This window comes from Patella vulgata, chromosome 1 (assembly GCF_932274485.2).
Source record: "Patella vulgata chromosome 1, xgPatVulg1.2, whole genome shotgun sequence".
Taxonomy (NCBI): Eukaryota; Metazoa; Mollusca; class Gastropoda; family Patellidae; genus Patella; species Patella vulgata.
In genome coordinates, this window is record NC_065879.2 from 20,468,932 (window position 1) to 20,492,236 (window position 23,305).

Here is a 23,305-nt window from a genome sequence, read left to right on the forward strand (position 1 = left end):
GTATCAGAAATGAAATGGGGTTTAACGTCCTACTGTTCTGCTCCGATGGGACTAAGGAAGACGGGCATACGCCATTCAGTGTGCTATGAGGGAAAATTTGTCTGGCCAGCGGTACTATGGCCTAGTCTTATATCGAATTCCAACTGCCAAAAGGGGATCTTTTAATGCACGCCAATATATATAAGTTCCCTCGGTTTTTCGCAGCATCCGAACTACTAGACAGCTGTCCTTGTCAAGCCCTCCGTCCTGCACCACTGATAAGGGGAAACCACCCCGGAAAATCACGATGAAGGTATAAGGCAAAGTCGACTAACATAATCACAGTACCAGGAAAAGTCGGCTAATATAGTCATGGTATCACTCAAAGTCGGCTAACACAGTCACGGTATCAAGTAAAGTCGGTAACACAGTCACGGTATCAAGCAAAGTCGGCTAACATAGTCACGGTATCAGACTTAAGTCCAGATATTTTTCGATGTGACGTCTCGCTATTTGTTTTCTCAAAACCACTTTTGTGAAGATCACATTATTTCAATTATGTAAATATTTTCCAGGTATTTGTGAGTGTTATGGAGGATTTGGTGGTGTTGACTGTTCGGTTGATATTCGTACCAAACCGCTACTGGTCAAACTCCACAATGGTGGCCATTGTGATTTAAAGGGAGACAATTGTACGGAAGTAACAGCTTTTGGTGAAACTTTTGTTCAAACACCCAAAACCAGTTGTAAAGCCACATATTTTGAGGTAAAGTATACTCAAATAAAACGAAATGGGGTTTAACGTCTTACTTGTATACGCCAACCGGGTTAATGAAGACCGGTGTGCGCTATGCAGTGGGCTACGACCTATTCCAACTGCCAGGGGTTCTTTTACGTGTATGCCACCGTGTAAACAGAACATAGGTTTGTTCTATCACCCGTAAGACTGGACGCTAATCCTTGACAGGCCCTCCATTCCACAAAACTGATAATCCGAAGGAGGGAGAAAGAGCTAGAAATGGGGTTTAACGTCCACTCGACATAAACTAGGTCATTTCGGGACTAACATATGGTTTAATTTATTTCAATAATTCGCTTGTGCGTAGGTGTCTTTAGCAGTGGGAGGAAACCGGAGGACCCAGAGAAAACCCACGAGGTTGGACAGGCAACCCTACTCCTTGTCACGTACAACCGGGGATTAGAAACCACGCTAGTTGACTCAATGACAGGCCTTATGATACAGCACGCACGTGCTAACCATTCGAACATTCAACCCCCCATAATCCGAATGAACCTGCTAAGCCAACACCGGGATCGTACCCGGACCCCCTGGTTAGTGAGCTAGCATCAGACTCACTGACCCACCCAAAATAAAACGGAATACATAAGTCGAAAAATAAATGAAAGGTAATGTTTGTATAAATGAAACGAAATGTTTGTATAAATGAAACGAAATGTTTGTATAAATGAAACGAAATGTTTGTATAAATGGAACGAAATGTTTAAACTGCTAGTTGTGTTGTTGTATTACAGAAAAGAGAAACGGGTGAAATGGAAATATCAGTGGGCGTGGCTACCGCACCGTACCTAGAGAGTATCAGCGAAGCTGTTTGTCAAGTACCGGAGCGACCAGCTCTATCGTCTAAACCTAATCCCCACGAGTTTATCACTGGTTATTTGATCTCGTTCAGTAATGATGGTAGCACCTACAGTAAACCTAACTATATGGCCATATATAACTCAGATTGTCAACAATGTGATGTCACATCTGATGGTGTAAATTGTACTTTCAAGGTAATCTGTTCACATTAACAGGATTTATGACAGCTCTAGGTCGTTATTGACGGGGTTTATTAGTCTTAGATCGTTATTGACAGGATTTATTAAGTCTTAGGCCGTTATTGACAGGGTTTATTAAAGTATTAGGTCGTTATAGACAAGGATTATTTAAATCCATGATCTTATTCGAAAACACATTACAAATATTCATTCAGTTTCCATTTAATAAAATTGAAAATGTTTATGTAATCTGTGGTGTGAAAGATTTAGAACTACATTACAAAAAGATAATTTTTGAATAAGGTGGCCATACACGGCAGAGATCTATTCCTAAAGTATGCAGATCTCTGTGTACAGAATGGAACACACAACTCACATTAATTTATGTATTGCCCAATGAAACATGTTTTAATTTTATTATTATTTTATTTGATTAGACACCTTCATGCATATCTGGTGGCCAGTGTTATAGTGATGGAGCTGAATATCAACACAATTCATGCTATACTTGTGCAGCTAACATCACCCACCGAGCATGGGTGCGCAAAGATCGTAAGTACAACGTCATAGATTCAATGTTGTCGTCTAAAATGTCTTTTGAACTGTTTCATAGAGCAATAATAATATACCCCAGTTGGTATAAACTTTTTACACAACATGGTAATAAACGATAGATTTCGATGAATTATCATGACCTCATCACATTCTCTCTGAGGACCGTTTGACGTCAATAACGGTTTGGCCTGTGAAATTTCAGAATGACTAATAAGACAAGGTCTTCTGGAAGGTGTAACAAACCTCACAGCGCGTACTAGCCTGGCATCGAAACCCAAACACATGCTAACCTTATAATCTGAAACACATGCGTTAGATCAAAGTCTACCTCCGCTCTCCACGCTCTTTGTATAATGACGACTCAGAAGTGGTTTAAGGAAGCAACATAATAACAATCCTATCGGGGCATTTAGTGACAATAAAGAGCAATAAACTATAACGCATACGTATTTATTTTGGCGACGTTTCGAAGAGTATTCTCTCAACATTAGCAATCTAATAATAAAAATAAAATGTTAGACAAATATATTATACAGAAAAAATTATAACAACAAAACTGAAACGATACATAACAATTAAACATGCATTATACAAGAGCTAAATCTACCTATTGCAGGTCTTTCTTTGGGTCTGAAATGTAATCTAAATTATTAGACATGAATTAACTGATCCAGGCCATAATTAACTATCGATGCCATCGTTAGCCTACGATCCTTAGTGGATTTGAATACATTTTGTGATGGAGAAGTTAACGTATAAATGGATAATCCAGACTTTGTTAATTATACAACCAACGTTAGTAATGATGATCGGGCTAGCCGAAAATTCAATCGGTTATATCTTGGTTCAGAGTGAAGCAATTTGGCTGACATTTTCAGCATTTTCTGTTTTCATTATCTATGTTTTAACTATTATAGCGAGAACTACCAGCTCTTTATCTAATCTTAGCTAATGCCCCTTTAACTCGTAGTATATCCAATTAAATGTTATTAATTCAGGAAAAGAAAAATAATTACTGACAAATTGATTGATTTTGTTAATTGTAGTTGAAGAATGTGAAGAGGAAGAAGAGGAGTCCATGTTGTGGGTTATTGGAGCTGTAGCTGGTGTTCTTATATCTGTCGCTTTAATGGCGGTTATTATATATCTCATCAAAAGGTAAGTAGAAATACGATTTTGAGCATGTATTTTATGGGTGGATTATAGCGCATTATAAACATATTATTATTATTTTTAAAATACAGAAATATAAAGAAAACACCCCATTTTTAAAGTAAGGCAATAAACCCATATAGGGAACAAACCCCTATTTTAGAAATATAAGGCAATAACCCATAATATAAGGAAGCCATTGTCTGCGATATCACCTCGGTGGAAGCGGACGTAAAATACAACTAACTCTCACACACACAATATAAGGCAATTAACCCATATAAGGGAATAAACCAATATTTTAGAAATATAAGGGAATAAACCCATATTTTAGAAATATAAGGCAATCAACCCATATTTTAGAAGTATAAGGCAGTGAACCCGTACTTTAGAAATATAAGGCAATAAACCCATGTTTTAGAAATATAAGGCATTAAAACCCATATATTAGATATATAAGGCAATAAACCCGTAATATGTTTTGTATTTGCCTTACAGAAAGAACAAGATTTCAGCATCAAGAACATTACTTGATCCAGAAGGAAAGTCAGCCGGGAATTACAAAAAAACAGACGCTTTTGAACACAAAACAGCTATTTAAATGTATTATTTAATAAGTAGTCTAATTAGTCGTGTATTTTAATTTGTGTGTTTTATTCCGCAAGTGCCATGAAAACTATATATCTTCAATCCTATCCTTCCACTCGTTCGCCTACCGTTAGTGGTCAGTTGGTCACTATAGCATGTGATGTGTTTCAATCTTTGTGTTTTATTCCGCAAGTGCCATAACAATGTATATTTTCCATATTGTGCTTTTTACTCGTCGATCACGTATATTTAACCCCTTCTCTTAAAGTTGCATTATGTAATATTGAGCTGGTCGTACTTGCTATAAAAGTTTAAAAAGAGATAATGAAAAATCAATATATTGTAAATGTCAATCCAATTACTTTATTTTGAATAAGTTGTGATTGTTAAGTACCACTCCTACGATAATAAACAAATTCTCACTTATCCATTTTTACCGTAAATTATCAAATGGCGCAGGAGTTCTAATCCATTCAATATCCAGGCCATCAAATGAGCTGAGTTGAGTATTGGCTTGTCGTGTGAAGAAATGTCTAATTAATAATTTTATGACATTTGAAGCCTTAAAAAGAACCTGCAATAGGCAAATTTAACTCTTACATAATGCACCTTTAAGCTCAATATCAATTTTGCACCTATTCAAAAACACAAATTTTAATGTGTAGCCTACCCAGCTCGCCGACGAGGTTTTTTATTACGTCCCCTTTTATATACACATTTAAAATACCCCTGCTTTGTAGTATTTTTTTTATCCCAACCTGTGTAAATAATATTAGTATTCAACTAGTGAATTTATAATATTTAATTCATTGAATGTGTTCATAAATAGTCTAGATTTAATTTGACTTTTTACAAACTGCAGCTGTTAAGATTTTAAATTTAAACCCTGAATATTTTTTTTTTTTGAAAAAAAGATTAAAAACAACCCCACAATTTCATTTTATTAATTTTTTAAAAAAAACCCCCAACCTTTCTATGTAGGCCTATGTAAAAAATGTTAACAAAATTCAATTCGGAAATAGACAACAGACCCGCTTTATGAATTTGTATTTTTTTTTTACCCGGTTTCTAAATATTGGTTTAATGCCATAAAACCACTACAGATTTATCACTCGCATCTAGCTTTTGTTTTATAAACTGCTAATAAAAAATAAGTTTAGTTATTCTCGTGTTTTGTTTTATTGAATTTGAAATGAAATAGGGTTTAACGACCTACTGTTCTGCACCGACTAGGCTAATGAAGGCGAGCATACGCCATACAGTATTGCTATGAGGAAAGTTTTGCCCGGCCAGCAGCACCAAGACTTAGGCCTACTCTTGTATCCAATTCTGACTGTTAAGAGGTTTTTTTTTACGTGCCCGCCCTGCACCACAGACAAGAGGGATGTTTCTCGATCAACACCGCGATCGAACAAGGGGCCAGAAATGAGGTTTAACGTCCACTCAACACGGACTAGATCATGGTTCAATTTTAACTTTTCAATAATTCGCTTGCGCTTAGTGGTCTTTAGCATTGTTGGGAGGAAACCGGAGGACCTGGAGAAAACCCACGAGGTTGGACAGGCGATCCCTACCCCTTGTGACGCATAACACATTGAAAGACCTTATGATACAATGCGCACGCGTTAATCATTCGCCCCCACCCCCCGCCCTCCAGGTTATTCACTTAGTGAACCAAAGTCTCCGCGGCTTCCTTATCGAATTTGAAGATTAGAAATGAATGAAATAGAACTATTGCATACGGCAAAAAATTAATAATAAGGCTATTGGCATAGGTATTTAAAGGTAATTCCATCTTTCACAGTGTGGTGCGCACAATTTGATAGACAAGAGTAGCCTACCCCACGAACGCCTTGACAACGAATGCAGAAGTCACCAAGAGTTAGCCCCCTTTCTATTATTATTAGACGTCATTGCCATTGTTAGCTCGAGAGCAAACGATACGGCACGACTTTAAGTTTATTAAAGAAATTATACTTATAATACAAATAGAAGCCTTGAAAATCTAAATAAGTCTTTGGTTGACTTCATATTTGAGGTAAGTATTTATTTTTGCTATCATTGTTTAAGTGGATGATTTATTAGACGTCCAGGTATAAGCACAGTTGAAATCAGGCCTAACTTGGGGATAGCTTAAGTCCACTTTTCCCCGATACTTGCACCGAAAAGGAAAACGATGGCCCTGACCTTAACATAAAAGGTTTCATTAATCATTTGATCCAAAGTGTCCATAATAAACCCACGAGGACTGAATTTGAAACTTTATTCCGAAACGTAACGTCCCGTTAGGCCTACTGTCAGTGAGTGATAAAAAAAGATCGTGTGGACCGGAACTTGGAACTGGAGTGGAAGGCCTAGTTTAGTACTGGGTCTTGGCCGACTTTGGAAACGATCTTGAGTCTGATCTACAGTTACATTGAATGGACTTCTTTTCTTTTCATTTGAGAAGATATTTACAGCCAGTAACGCTTACGGCTGACAGAAGAATCCATTCATTTTATTTGATTATTTGTTGTTTATATTAAATTATATTTATTGATTGCAATTTCTATATCGGTTGTGTCTTGTCGCAGCTTTGTTATTTTGTATCGGTTTTGTTTGAGTGCCGTGTAGTCTTCCTTCCCCCCCCCCCCTGCACTTAGTGACTTACTCTCAAATCTATCGGAAAGGTCAGAAAGAGTCAGTGTGCGGACTAACACAGGCCTACCAATTGACTTGATACGGCGACTACAATTATTTTTTTTTTTTCAATACACTATTGACTAGACGGTGTAGACCAAAAGTACTACATGTACCTCCTCTTCCCACGGGAGACTTTTAGGCTACACTAATGACTAATCATTGATCAGCCTCCGGCTCTGTCGGGATCCCCCCCCCCCCCCCGTAGTCCTTCCTAATGTCTACTATTAATTTAAATATATGCTTTCAGTATGAGCGAGAAAAACAAAAATAATATTCACAGAAATAATTTATGGGATTGTAAATTCAAACCACTTGATGTATTAACTGAGAACGACGAGACACTTTCTTCTCCACCACCAGAATTTACAGGTAGGCCTATCTTAATTTAGCTCCCGTGTATTTGTTTTTGTGTAAATTTTGTGTGGTGCAGTCCCCCCTGCACTTACTATTAGAGAAACGGGTTTAGTAACTGGTGAAGGGGGGATAACTGCATTTAATAAAAAAAATGGTGCTATTGATACCTAAACGAGTCAAACTGTAGAATCCAATGCAAGAATTCAACAAATCTATCAACAGTTATCGGTGGGTTTGTCATATGCGCGAATTTAATTTAAAAACAGGCTTTGTCCGAAATTGTCAGGACCTTAAAGGGACAATAACACTCTTGCTGGCTTGACAGCTCCAGAAAATAAAAAAATAGCCTTATTCTAAGTACTAGATGTGTTAGTGTCCTACCTGTTGTGTAACTTATCCATTATTAAATCCTATTTTACTTGTCCAAAGGGTTCAAAAATATTTTTAAATCCAAGTCACATTTGAAAAGCTTTACGTCAGGCTTTTCAAATCATTTGGTTGAATTTTTCCAATTTTTTAAATTAGGTGTGTTAAGATGAAATTTGTATCATCAATTAATTGGAATATTGTAAAATAGTACAATTTGTTGACCAGAATAAAGATTGGGACATATTATTCAGTTACAACAAGAGTGGTATTGAGCCTTTTAAAAATAAATCAAACAAATGAAATGATAGGGGGTTTAACGTCCAATTTTTGCACTAACCGTGATAGAGTATGAAATGTTGCAAATTTTGTACAGGCAGCTAGCTTTTCGTCTAACTTTCCATCAAATGCGATGTGGTCGTTATGTGCACACCGACGAATACACCGATGGACCTCTGTCGAACCCGTGACTTCTTGGAACTATAGTAAGACAGCAAATTACCCACTCTGTCACCGTTCCCCTTCCATAGATTTAAAAAAATTGATGCCAAGAAACTCGGCTAACAACCAAAAGGCTAGATGAATTATCCAATACTAAATACTATCAAATACCACATAGCCTTCTACATCATTATGAAAAACTAACACAGTGGTTGAATTATAGAAAAACATTTTTTTTGGGTTTAGTTCATGCGCGGACATTTATACGATAAATTAGAAAATTCTATTTATGGTATCAGTACCCGAAGGCCCCAACATCTTAAAAACTAGCCAAGTATTACTCAATTGTAACCCAGTACTACAAAATAAACGACATCTGTACACAGGTCGGCTTGCGAAATTCGCTATAAGCTTACAAAAGATACCTAATTAAGGAAATGCCTGAATATAAAACTGCTTTTACTCCTTTAAAATGGGCTTCAAACATTAAACTTAAAACAAAAAACATGTAGAAATACACAAGTAATTAATCTCTTGCTTTGATTAATGTTGAGTTACTCTTTAAACTTTCTATTAATTTAAATCGACATTATGCAACATACTTCCTTCAAGATTGTTTTTCATTCAATACATTTGTATTTGCCAAATGTTAATGTTTCACGAATATGGCCGTTCTTTCTAACACTGGTATATAGCTTTCTACAATGTTCTGAACGAAACTGGAGACGCGATGGCTTAGTGAGTAAGACGTTGGCTCACTAACCTGAAGGTCCCGTGTTCGATCCCTATGTTGGCTGAGAAAGTTCATCGGGATTTTCGGGCAAGATCCCCCTTGACAGTGGTGCAGGACGGAGGGCCTGACAAGGGACAAGGTATAGTCGTTTGGATGGGAAAAAAACAAAGGTCCCGTGTTCATATTGGTGTGCACGTAAAAGAAAAAATATTGAGATGGCATTGGACAAGAATGATTTTAACATAAGCTATATAATTCCACCAAGTTTCAGTTTTATTAGTTGTTTATCTACCAAGTTCAATCGGCTCTTAAATTAGTACAAACTATAATTCTACCAAATTTCAGATTTTTAGCTGCTGATCTACCGGGTTCAATCGACTCTAAAATACGATAATTGACATAGATTGACCCAAAACATAGATTTTTAAAAAATCGAAAAAATATCGAGATGGCATGGGACAAAAATGGCTTTATTATGTTGGTTGGAGCCATTAGTAGTACCGTACAGTACAAACTATAATTACACTAAGTTTCAGATTTTTAGGTTCTCATCTACCGGGTTCTTTCGGCTCTCAAATATGATGCAATTTTCGAAAATTTGTGTCTGGAACCATATTCGAGGCCAATTGTCTGGGAATGTGATGAAAACTGATGCGTTTTCATATGTTTCTTATGTAGTCCTACCGACAATCTCTGGATAGGCCAAAATTTGGGTCTATATCTATTACTTTGTAACTCCTGGAGCACTACAAAATCCAGAAAATATACAATTACACCATTTTTTTCGGTTTTTATGGCCAAGTAGCATGCGAACCCTACCACTCACCTGCGATCTGATTGCAGATTCGTAATCTACTCAAACAGTTTTATAAGGCTACTAAATTTGAGCTGTATATCTTCACTAGGAAGGGGGTAAAAACAAGATTTCTTAAACTCGAGTAACTCATGACACTCAAATGCCCGTATCCCAGTCAATTTTCAAGCTACAGACCACAAATTTTGCACAGTTTCTATTTTTACATGTACAATAACACATATTTTTTCTAGATTTTTTCGAGGGGGTCGATTTCCCAAATATCTGAAAATGCATCTTAATAGTTACATACTGTATTTTTAACATCAGAAGATGACTTTTTAATTTTACGATTCGTTTTCTCTTTTCCAGAAAATGATTTCTTTCAATCTGAAGAATGGATGAACGATTCTGGCATTGATTTTATTCTCGATCACGGTGAGTTAAGCCTCGTCCAATTATTATTAAAACAATTATTTAGAAAGTAAAGTTTTAGCTGGGATTTTTGTCCCACCCGAACGACTATAGAAAACATAAGGCTTGTTGCGCATTGACCTTCAAACTGACACTCACTAAGCACAGTCACGAGGCTGCGGTAATGGTAATGGAATGTAATCATTACATTTTTTAAGTAATGGCAAGCACTGGGCAAAAATGTCGGGGTATCAGTAACTGGCAACCCGACTGTTCATTGTCTGCTAGCTGAGCGTTTTTCTGGGGCGCCTGTTATCCTTGTCGAATGGTTAGGTGTTTTGGGGGAGGGGGAACAGTGACGGGTTAAAACTACAAAAAACAACTCTGCAATAAAACGACTGAAAAAGAAGTTGGTAGAAAATAATGCAAGAATGTACATAGGCTTAAATATGTTTGGCAACTGGACAGTATATGCAAGTAGCGACAAATACATTCTGAAAATGGACTTTCCCTCAATCATGTTACATGACAAACATGGCTTCTATAAATAGATTTTTTATATCTTTGGGGTATTTCCTCGCAAATACATTGTTTTGAGAGGGATTTGATGCAAAATTTATAATGTTTGATAGATTAATTAGTTTGAATATGTTTTCAGTCCAAATATATCATCATATCACACAGTTTGTACACGGGAGGGCATATTTAAAATGTCTCCTTCAACACTCTTCAGTACTGAATGATTAGGCCGTCTTTATGTTTCACTATTTTTATGCAGATCCGCTATGTGTTTTTTTTTAATCTATACACCATCCCGTTAATGAAGCGACTGCATGTCGATTATTAAATACACATTCCCAACCCTAGGAACAACGTCGAGTCGTTCAGTACAAGAACCATTGGCAGTGGGGAGTCAATTCGAAAGAGAGAGAAATGGGTTTAACGTCCACTCGTGACAAATTAGGTCATTTCGGGACTAACACATGGTTCAATTTTATTTCAATAATTCGCTTGCGCGTAGGGGTCTTTAGCAGTGGGAGGAAACCGGAGGACCCGTAGAAAACCCACGAGGTTGGACAGGCGACCCTACTCCTTGTCACGTACAAGTAGGGAATCGAAACCCCGCCAGTTGACTCAATGACAGACCTTGATATAGCGCGCATGTGCTAAAAATTCGGCCATCTAGCCCCCCCCCCCGAGTCAATTCGAAATAAGAGTAGGCCACCGCGCAGCTATTTGTGAATATTTTTCCCTCGTGGCACACTGCGTGGCATATTACTGATTATTACTGTCTTCATTAGCCAACGTGGAGCAGAAACATCGGATGTTAAAGGACAATATTGGTGCCAGTCATTATCACATATGTGATAGAGCTGGTTAAACACATTCCAAATATAATTTTAACACAGAGATCATTGCTACGATAGCTGAGTAATACAGGTTTCCTGAATCGGAAGTGACGAACTCCAAATGAAAACGCGAGTCATACCTCTATATAACTGCCTGATGTGACGAGTGATAACAGATACACGGCCGAATTTCTGCTCACTAATAATTATTTCCAAGACCAAAAGCTGTTATACGGGACTGTAAGAGGATACCTGACAATTCAATAAAGTAATTGAATGTCATTACATAAGAGAACACGAGAAAAATAGAAATAGTCCGTACACTACCCTTGTTTATATTCATTCTATACCTTATATAAAAACATGGTAATGCACGGACTTTTTCTGTTTTTCTTTCGTGTTCTCTTATCTAGTGGCAGTCAATTTTTATGAATTGTCAGATATCCTCTCACAGTCTCACACAACTTTTGGTCTTGGAAGAAATTATTAGTGAGCAGAAATTCGGCCGTGTATCTGTTATCACTCGTCACATCGCAGTCAGCTATATAGAGGTACGACTCGTGTTTTCTTCTGGCGTTCGTCATTTCCGATTCAGGAAACCTGTATTACTCAGCTATCGTAGCAATGATCTCTGTGTTAAAATTATATTTGGAACGTGTTTAATTAGTTCTATCACATATGTGATAATGACTGATACCAATATTGTCCTTTAAACTCAATTTTGTTTCTTCAACACAAACACTTTGAAAATCAGTTCAATGCATTTCAAACGATGTTTTTCTACTTTTGATCTCTATTCTAATGGATCTATTTAAAATAAATTTCAAGAGAAATGAGTTTACTACAATTAACCCGTCTTTTGATGTCGTAAGGTCTACATAATTATAAATTAATTAACCGTTATGGAATAATGACTTTACAGGGAACACGAGAACTCTAACAACTATTTGTACCTCGGTTACACTAGATGTCGTATTTGTAAGTGCAGGAGAACCACACTACACACGAACAAAACCGATAAGACAAACTGGTGTTCTAGACAAAATGAAATGAAATGAAATGGAGTTTAACGTCCTACTGTTCTGCTCCTAACCTGGGCTAATGAAGACGGGCATACGCCATACAGTGTGCTATGAGGGAAATTTTGCCCGGACAGCGGCACTACGGTCTACTCTTATATCGAATTCCAACTGCCAAGGGATCTTTTACGTGCACGCCAATGTGTACACGGGACCTCGGTTTTTCGTCCCATCCGAACGACTAGACAGCTTTCTTTGTCAGCCCCTCCGTCCTGCATCACTGACAAGGGAGAACCACGCCGGAAAATCTGGATGAACTTTCTCAGCCAATGCAGGGATCGAACATCCGGTGTTCTAGACAAACTACACAGACATTTCAATCAATTAACAGCAAATATCAAATCTAGTGAATGGATCCGGCATTCGGTGCGCTGTACAGTTCCGGGCCGGTAATAATACAGGCTTCACGCAAAATCTAAAACAGAACAATGATTTATTTACAAGAAAGACGCAATATCGATGTTCTATATGATATTATACAATATTTGAACAGGTTTCACGTCCTGTTCACACCCCTCGTTGGAGCCTAGCGCATAATGAGAGAGACCTATTCAATATTAAGACATATTTCGTATCTAACCTTTGGGCGGTAGCTTGTCCCTCGAGTCCCTGCTTTTGAAATTTTATCTTATCAGCGTGGCGCGAAATTTCTTCTGTCCACTTGAATGATTCAATTATATTTTGAATACGTAACTAGACCCAACTGGGAAATATGGTCATCATAACCAGAATAAATATTGATATTTATATATCCAAAAATATTAGCACAACCGTAAAGATGCGAGAGAGAGAGAGAGAGAGAGAGAGAGAGAGAGAGATGTACAGTATAAATTATATTGTTTTTATTACAGAGCCGTTATTGTGTAATCTAGAAGAAGATGTACAGTATTATATTGAAGATATAAAAGAACATATGAAATATTTAAACAGTATTAACATCAGTCTTAAATCACAACTCAAATACCAAACACAGTAAGTATATTATATTTAACACACGAAACATGGCTTAAAATCAAATGAAATGGGGTTTAATGTCCTACTGTTCTGCCCCGGGGGATGGGCATACGCCATAGAGTGTTATGACTATTATGAGGGACAATTTGCCCAGACAGCGGCACTACGGCCTGCTCTTATATCGAATTCCAACTGCCAAGGGATCTTTAACGTGCACGCAAGTGTGTACAATGTCAAAAAGAGTTAAATTTATATTGTTTTTTTATTAGCTAATTCGTAAGTTTAAAAATATGTCCTGTTGGCTCTTTTCCTTTCCAAATAGAGCAAGTTTAGGTAATCCGTTAAATTAAAAAATTTGACCGTGGCCCTACCCCACCTCTACTGGCACTGTACAGAGTATTTATACCAACGACATAACTGTAGTCGTTGGGGATTAGAAGGCTGTATGCAGTTACTGACTTTTTATTCTCAAATGAATACATTTGTATATATTTTCAGGTTCTCTGACAATATAGAGAGAAAATACGAAGAGAGTATCAACCTGAATAACTCGTTGGGTGCGTTTATGGACGAACTGAAGGACGAGATCCAGTCGAATAAACAAAGATCCGAGAGGTTTCAGATAGAGAACGTCATCCTACGGAAAGAGATACGGATTCTGAAAGAAGCTCTTGATAAACTGACTGGTGGAGTTAATTCAACCGATGACCCCCGATCTTTATTGGGAAATAACCCAACATGCAGCTACAAACGGTTAAAATTTGAAGAGAGAACAACTCTCTCAAGTGAATCAATTCTGGAGCGCAAGAATAAATCGCTGGATTCAGATCCGGATTCAGCTAAAACTATTGGTAAGCTATCTCTGGAAGCAACCCCATTCTTCGATAAACCAGATTTAAACCCATCTGATAATGATTTCCACAAAGATTCTATGATAATGGATGATCACGATTCTCATAAATGGTTTTTTGTTGAAGTCGACGGCAGCGCAAAAGACACTAAGATAACAAGAACCAACTCCTGCACAAATCTTGCTGATTCAGGAAACGGTGAAGAAGGAGATGTTGAGATAGACAAAAAGAACTCTTCCATAGATCTTGCTGCTGATGATGATAATAATGCTGCTGGTGTAGATGCATATGTCGATGCTGTTGGTGCTGATGATGTAGATATACATGTAGATACTGGTGCTGCTGCTGTTGATGATAATGCTGCTGCTTTTGATGATAATGCTGCTGCTGTTGATGATAATGCTACTGCTAGTGATGATAATGCTGTTGATGTAGATGCAGATACCGATGTTGCAGCTGCTGCTGATGTAGACGTAGATACTGCTGCTGCTGATGTTGCTGCTGCTGATGATGTTGATGTCGATGATGCAGATGCCGATGCTATAGAAACGGTGCCATCAGATGATGGTGCTTCATTTAGAGAAACTTTAGGTCACATTGTAGTACATTCAGCTGATACCAGAGGATATCTAGTCAACACAACGGATAATACGAACGAAGAGAAAAAAGTGAATGAAAGTGAGGAAGAAACAGAAGGGAAAAACTCAGAAGAAGAAGATCTCGCAGATAAACTAGAACGAAATAAGTCTTGTACGGACATATCTGCAACTGCAAAAGACTTTGGAGTAGTAGACCATGTGGTAAATGAAACTTCCAGTGGGAAACTAGATTTATATTTGAACGAATTAGAGGTTAGTGATGACGAAGAGGATTCGGTAGAAGAAATTAAATTAGAACGGAAGAAATCGTGCATGGACCTTGCTGCTGCTGCTGCTGCTGAAGACGGTTGTCAATTAAAAACATTTTCACTACATATTTCAGAATCGATATCCGATCATAACTTAGATGAAATTCAAACCAGTCAGGGTGACATAACTACAGAGCAAGAACATAAGGTGGCTATTGTAAGTGGAATATCGCAAACAGTTTCTGACGCGGTGCATTTTAACAGTGCCCCCAAAATTCATGTCATTGCCCAGTCCGTTCATGTCACAAAGATCACATCTGATGCATCAAACATCACTGATAAAGATAATAGCAACTTGTTCTCTGAAGTAGCTATTGCAACAGATACTAACGCAGTTCAAAAACACGACCCTACTTCGTCGAAATTACCAGAAGAAATACATAGTAACAAGGCTGTTATCAATGGCGATACACAAAAACAAAATACTCGTCAGAAGAAGTCTGTACTCAAAGCACCAAAGTCTTTAACAAATGATGCCACCTTTATGCCACGTTGTGGTCTCGATCAAGTATCGGATTCAAGCACGAAGGTTAGGAAGGACCATAGTCTAAAGCCATTTACAAGATCCTCATCACTATTCTTGAGATCTGTTAAGTCACAAGAAATCTCACCAGAAAAGTTACCAAATAAGAAACAAGCAATGCCACCGCTGTTAAAACCTCATCCACCCACAGATCTTTTAGCTTCATCAATAACGTCTTCCGAATTCAAACTTTTATCCAAAGCTTCACTCGGTAAAATGCTGCCCCTAAAGCTACCATCTGTTGTTCATATGCCAGTTCATCCACCTCTTTCTCCGATTAGATCGCCTAGAAAAACACAGAAAAGATTTTTAAAACTGGCTAAATCGACTGGGTTACTGCCTTCCGATTTGCCCAATTGTATTCCCATCGCTGCAAAGTCTTCAAGAGAGTTTCGACCAGCTGCGGTGAAAAGAGGTCAAGGAATTCGTTTGCACATCCCGGATGAAGAAGCGTACACTAAAATAAAACGATGTCAGCGAGCAACTGTCTTTTCCAAAGCATCATCACGGACTCTTGAATCAAACATTGGACCAAGTGCTCCTGACGGTGGCAATGAACGCAATTCTGATGTTACAGTTGCGAAAGCGAAAAATGGTGAATCTGCCACAGAAATCTCACGAAAGAAATCAACGAGTTTGAAAAGTGAATTGACTCGACAAAGGAGCAGCTTTATTTTACCGATTCACAGTCTCGATAAAATTCCACTACCAAAGATCCCCAGTACACCAGGCGAAACAAAGAACAGTACACCCAAACAGATGCGACTTCCCAAGTTGAATATCCCTCTAAAGTTGAAAACTATAAAATCACCAACCCCGCCTATGGAAGAACAGTTTGTTAAAGGACCTATGAAAGTGTTTGCGAATCTTGCAGCCAGTCGAACCACTGAATTAAAAGGTAATCCTATCTCTGATCGAAGTAGAAGTGTGCCGTGTATAGTTGACCTTAACTTGCCTTTTAGAACTCTTACTAAACGCTACTAATATGCGTGTATATGCATGCGCTGTAACATAAGATACGTTAAAATACAGCTGTGACGTTATCCTTTGATATTGATAGTGCAGGCATTGTGTCTATCATACATTATTTATACAAGATAGACAAACATTTTTGTTAGTTATAGAGAAATTTACAAGTGGGATAGTCCATATGTAGTTTAAGTTGTGTAAAAAGGAATCTACCGAGACATTGCGTAATATATCGATAGAAGACTCGGGGTAATGTCCACGTGCAGTATCAATATATTACGCAATATCTCACACATAATATATTCACTTAATATATGGACTTTTATTTTACTGTGCAGTGGTATTGACAATAAATGAATAAATGAACGAATTTACTGTGCGGTGGTAATGAAAATGAATGAATGAATGAACGAATGAATGAATAAATCCTTTCAGTAATGATTTATAATACAGTCTTATTACAAATGTGATAGGTTGCCGTAAGATAGCTGAGCTTATCACTGGCCTGAGGAAATCAAATCTGCTAATACGAAATGGAAAAAAATCGTTTCATTGGCATTGAGTAATTGAAGTGGAAATACACAGGGCTCGATTCTATGGATACATTTACTATTTATTACTGAGCAACGTTTCAACTAGTCTTTATGGATTTTAGTGGAAATGTCGATCAGAAAGAAGTTAACAGTAAATGTATCTGTATTACACCCCTGTATTACCGCGTTTTAAATTAAATTTGTCCATCTTTTACTACCGCGTTTTAAATTAAAGATGTCCTTTTACTACCGCGTTTTAAATTAGTGATGTCCTTCTTTTACTACCGCGTTTTAAATTAAAGATGTCCTTTTACTACCACGTTTTAAATTAGAGATGTCCTTCTTTTACTGCCGCGTTTTAAATTAAAGATGTCCTTTTACCACCACGTTTTAAATTAGAGACGCTCTTGCTTTTATTGTATTTGAAGAACATCTCTACTAAAACATTTATTACAAGATAGTATTGTAGCTCCAGTAATTCACCAGGATAGGATGGGATAGGAGATAGAATGATAGGATATGATAGGAGATAAGATAGGATAAGATATGAGGTAGAATAAGATAAGATAAGATAACATATGAGATAGAATAGGATAGGATAGGATAAGGTAAGACAGGAGATAGGATAGGATATATGTTTGTTGTTTAGTACTTGTAATGTCTGTATTTATAGTGTTTTGTCCACGGGTTAAGTTATTAGGGGACATTCCCCTGACAACTATAACGTAATATCATATTTAAAATGTATCAAATAGAAGTTGAAATGTATATATTATATGTATGTTATTAAGTACGTGCAATATCTCTGTATATTGTATGTCTTATCCACGAGTTAAGACATAAGGTGATGACATAACCCTGATAATTATAACGTAATATAATTTTTAAAATGTTGAATCTACTTTAAACATACAAAGATATAAAGCGTTGGCTTTGTGATAATTTATACTTAATGTGAAATATTAAAATATTCCTGTATTATGCTATTTATTTTTTTAATTATTTATATTTCTTATATGAAATCTATATTTTTTCTAATTATTTATATTTCTTATGAAATCTATATTTTACCGATTTGTTAATACTATACAATTGTTTATAATAAATATATTTTTTTATTTATTCCTTTGTGTTTATGCCGTATTCACAGATATATTGCACAATTCAGGGTGGTAAATTTAAGTTTCCTGGTGAGGGTGGGGACGGGCACACCAGAATGTTACGCCACATAACTTTCCAGCCAGATTTCCCTTTGTGAGTTTTGGAGGTTAAATGCTTGTAGTGTTTTGGATGGTACGATAACCGCAAGTCTCGTGTTGGAAATAGAGTTAAGAGCACAATTTCCCTCATTAGCACACTGCTTGGCGTAAGCCCGTTTTTATCAGCCGTGTCGTGTTAGAAAAGAAGGATGTTAAACCCCATTTTATTTCATTTTGCATTTATTGGGTGATATACAGTAATACCCCTGTTTGTTGATAATTCGCCAAGTCCGAGTATAGCTAAAGTTGTAAGCTGTTTTTATTATTTTGATGGTGTTGATTATGTGTAATGCCGATAAAGTAACGGCAACTAGAAAGCTTTATCGATCACGATACCACTGTCTCTATGTCATCTCTACCCTGAGTAAATGAGTGATTATTGGGAGACTGATAAGACCGTAAAGATACCGTAATAAAGGTCAAATGGAGGAAGGGAAAGAGGGGATAACTCTGATCGTTTGATGTGTAATTAGTTTGTAAAGTTTACGAGGAGATGAGTGACGTTTGATAAGGTCAAGGCCTGTGTTTAATTCTTTGAAACTAGTGATTATATGGGAACATGTCTGAGTCCCCTATTGTCGGTTGCTGAACCTGGTTTTATGAAATGTCACGGTCAATATCGTTTATGCCTGGGGGTTGAGATGGCTGAAGTCAATATCGTTTATGCCTGGTGTTTGGAGAGGGTTGGGTGGCCAATTGTTTTAACGCGTGTGCGTAAGTTCATAAGGTCTGTCATTGATTCTATTGGCATGGTTTCGATACCCCGCCTGTAAGCCTACTTGGCAAGGAGTAGAGTCGGCTTGTCCAGCATCATGGGTTTACCTAGGGTCCCCCAGTTCCCTCCCACAGCTGAAGACCTCTTGGCTCATGCAAATTATTAAAATAAAATTGAACCAAATGCTAGTCCCGGAATGACCTAGTTGGTGTCACGTTACCCCTCCCCCTCTCTTTCTCTCTCTCCTCTATCTCTCTCTTGCTTAGGGTTTGAAATGGCCGAAGTCGATATCGTTTGATATTCCTGAAGCAATGGCCCCAGAAATCCCTCTCTATAGCCATTGCTGTACTGAGACTGAAACTTGAGTATTTGACGGAGCGTGTCCATTCTCTTAGTCCAATCAAATCTCTCCCGAGTAAAAAATGTTCATGACTTGTTAGTGCTGATTTCAAGAAAAATTTTACCCTTGGATGCATTGATAGTCACATCGGTAAATTTGGCCGTCGATGAAACTCGCCATTGAAGCGAAAATTCTTTAACACTCAAATTTTCGATATAAATTCTATAAGTATAAACATGTCTATTTGTCCCAATGATTACTGCCTACCTTTAGATAATATTCGATAATATTTATCTAGTGGTGTAGACCTCATACACTGACTATTAACCTTCTAAAAAAACAAACATACAACCACAAAAATTATGCTTTTTAATTTACGTTCACCCCCCCCCCCCCCCAACACACCCACACTCAAATCAAAAAAGAAAAAGAAAAAGAAACAACTCCCCATAAAACCCATGCTTTGTAATTTAGAAATGTAAGGGAGAAAATATAGGCTTCTAAGACAGTAACGATCCACCAGGAAAGTTTCTGTAATATAAAAGTTTGAGTAATGATGGTTTAAACATGTGCGTTATATTATAATGTTTGTCAATGAGTCAAGTGGCGTGGTTTCAATTCCCGCTTGTACGTGACAAGGAGTAGGGTCGCCTCTTCAACCCAGTGGGTTTTCTCCGTTTCCTATGGTTTCCTCCCACTGCAATATTTACAAGCTAGGCCACATAGCATTTTTTCAAAGCACGGATTTTTTTTTTATCCAGAGGAGCGATCGTATCTGTATGTGCGTGTGGGGCGGGAGGGGCGGGGGGTCGTGTGCCATGAAGATCTATATGAAATTTTTCAAGCCCAGCGTTTTTTTGTCAATGGTAACCTAAGCCCAATCCTCTCGAGTTTGTGACAGCTTGAGATCATTCAACCCCCCCCCCCCCGCCAGAACACATACCCGTATATATTCCTCAGGTTAACGGAAATGATAGATTTAAAACGGCCTTTTATTTTACTTATATACCTTCAATCTGTTCACAGAGATATTGCGAGATCTTTATAAGTTCAAATGACTCCTACATGTGACGTCACATCACAAGGCGCCGATTATTGGCTCAATGGCGCGTGCATTATTTACTTCAAACAACTTTATTGATTTTTCTAATACTTCAAAAATGCTCTAGAATTTAATTTACAGAAAGAAAAAAGTTAACAGTGCGAGCTACTGCTGATCAGTTTAATATTCCTTTTAAAGATTCAACTTTCACAATAGTGTAGTTAGAAAGGGATTTATAATCCCTGGAGACTCAGAGATGGTTCAATATTACATCAATAATCCGCTTGCACGTGGGGATATTTAGCACTGGGAGGAAAATGGAACGAAGAAGACACATCAGGTTGGACAGGCGAAGAATCCGTGGAATAGCGAACAAATACTTTAAACCCCGGTTGTTGATTTGGGTGTAATTTCTATATACATGCAGCTACAGGGTCTAGAGGTAGTAATTATTTGTCTATCAGTTAGAGAATGATCAAAATATCTCGGCCTTTTGTATTGGATAATAAATGATAGACAGGTCACATCAAGTCTATAAATGTAATCAGCAATCTGATTGGTTATTAGATTATAGTTTCTATTATCATGCCAATATCAAAACACGCACATTGTAACCAGTGGTGCGAGGTCTTACCACTTACTTAACATCTTGCCTCAAGGGATAGTATTAAATTTATAAATAATCCATTCACCATTTATCAGATTCATGTTTTATATTCTCTATAGACTCTGATTTAGCAAGTTCTTCAAGATTTCTGTATCCCCTTGAACATGACACATCGGCGAAATGGTGTCGGGGGAAATCATTCTAAACCTACCTTTCGTAAATAACTTTCCTAGTGCTTTAATTTTTGACAGATATATCTTTTCATATTTTCTGTATTTTAGTTAGTTCTGTATCCTATAACATGTGAGAAAATGCGCCGAGGGAAATGTGTCTAACCCTAACCCGTCGTCAATAACAAAGAATTCATTAATTCCCGAGTGCTTTAATTTTCGGACTAACGTGATTTATCTGTACAGTTGCAGTGAGCATAGATAGATAATGGTTAGATCTATTTGATAAGGCCAACTTCTAGTTTAGTCAAAGATCACGAGATGTAAACAGGGCAAGCGCTAATCCCAAATACTTAAACCTAACCCTGGACCTAGCCCTAATGCTTATCCTAACCCTAACCCTAACCTACAATCTCGCCAACAATCACGTGCCCTAACCTTACTTACATAAATTTCAGCGACCTTGACGAAAATTGAACTGACCTTAAGATTTAGCCATAGATTAGATTTTATTTATATTGGATGGAAATTTGGCGAATAAATCATTCAAACTTTGGTGATCTTCGCCAGTTGGTAGAATGGTAGAATTAATTCTCAGCTTGACTATATAGCCCAGAGATTTGCTGTAAAATTGTCAATTTATTAATAAGATCGCGGGAGTCGCGGTGGCTCAGTTAGTGAGGTGCTGGCTGGCTAACCTGGTCTTAACTTAAGTTAATACTTTACTCAGAATGGTTCTCCTTACTTTAACTAAAACCTTTATCAAACGTTTGTGTTTCTGGATCAAAGATATTTCTTATAAACAGTGATTAAAAGCTGAGTAAATTCTTAAGTCTTAGAATGCTTTGTGAAGTCGGGGCCTGGTCCTGGGCTGCGGAGAAGTTCCTCAGGATTGTTCAGCGGGGATTCTCCTTGTGAGTGGTGCAGAACGGAAGGCATGGCAAGGAACAGCGTATAGTCGTTCGGATGGTACGAAAAACCAAGGTTCCGTTAACACATTACCGTACGTGTAAAAGTAACCTTGACAGTTGGCATTCGATATAAGAGTAGGCAAAACGTCCCTCATAGCACACTGTACCCCGGGTGGAGCAGAACAACGGGATGTTAAACCCCAGTTCATTTCGTTAAGATCTCAGCTATCAATCTGTCTCTTAGAAATACATGTCTTAAGAGTCGTACCAATTACAGCCTATACTTGAGACCAGCCAACGGCTGTGAACAATACTAGACCAGCTCCTTTTAATCCTTTACCATCTCTTACATTTCTTTGTATCGAATGGACCCGTCTAACCCCCGTCACCAGCCAACTACCTCGAGCCCTCTGCCACTATGTATTTACTACACATGTTTTAGTTATTTCGGGCGACCTCAAAAGCAGCTGGCCAAGTACAAAGTGGTTGTGGAACAATCGAGACAGTGAATAATACAGTATTAGTAATGGCCTGTGTAAAATAAGCAGTTGTCAATGTGACGTACAGATAATCTCAGTAGGTTCCGATTGATGCCGTCAGTAGATATAGCCGGAAGTGTTAAACTCTAGTTAAATAACGTGTTTCATCTAAAATTAGAAGGTACTCGAGACATATAAATAACTATCCTATATAATCGATTCGAGCCAGTATTCAGAAAACAAAGCCACCACATTCATTGTAATACCTTATCATCGATCTCTTCAAAATGAAATGAACGGGGTTTAACGTCCCAATTAATGCTCTGTATCGACTGGGCTATTGATGACGTGTTCTCGGACAGTAGCATTACGGCCTACGGTTATTTCGAATTCTAACTGCCAAGTTTCATATACGTGCACGCCAACGTGTACACTAGTTTTTCGTCCTACCATGACGATTAGACACTGTTCGTTGTCAGGTTTTTTCGTCCTGCATCACCGAAAAGAAACTTTCTCGGTCACGGGACCGCCAGGTTAGCGAGCCAACGTCTTACTCTCTGACCATTCGACAACCCGATCCCCTGTGTTACAATAAATGAAACGTGGTTTACCGTCTTACTGTTCTGCTCCGACTGGGCTAATAGAGGTTGGGAACTACATGTTAGAATCAAAGATGAAATATAATTATTAAGACATAATAAAAATTATCGCCCAGACTTGCTTTGCCTCTTACTTGACATGAAACAATAAACAAAATCTAGCTAAACTTTCCGTGTCTCAG

At 37.6% G+C, this 23,305-nt stretch overlaps 1 protein-coding gene across 2 annotated transcripts in view; it reads left to right on the plus strand.

Moving 5' to 3' along the window:
* The window catches only part of LOC126816364 (uncharacterized), a 44,611-nt gene extending 39,395 nt beyond the window's left edge, over nt 1–5,216 (plus strand). For both annotated transcript variants that reach the window (XM_056100746.1, XM_050542831.2), the window contains 5 exons: nt 555–745; nt 1,513–1,773; nt 2,196–2,310; nt 3,360–3,471; nt 3,964–5,216. In XM_056100746.1, the coding sequence (XP_055956721.1) occupies nt 555–745; nt 1,513–1,773; nt 2,196–2,310; nt 3,360–3,471; nt 3,964–4,066 (782 nt within the window). In that variant the 3' untranslated portion in view covers nt 4,067–5,216. The remainder of the gene's footprint in view (nt 1–554; nt 746–1,512; nt 1,774–2,195; nt 2,311–3,359; nt 3,472–3,963) is intronic.
* Nucleotides 5,217–23,305: the final 18,089 nt, after the last annotated feature.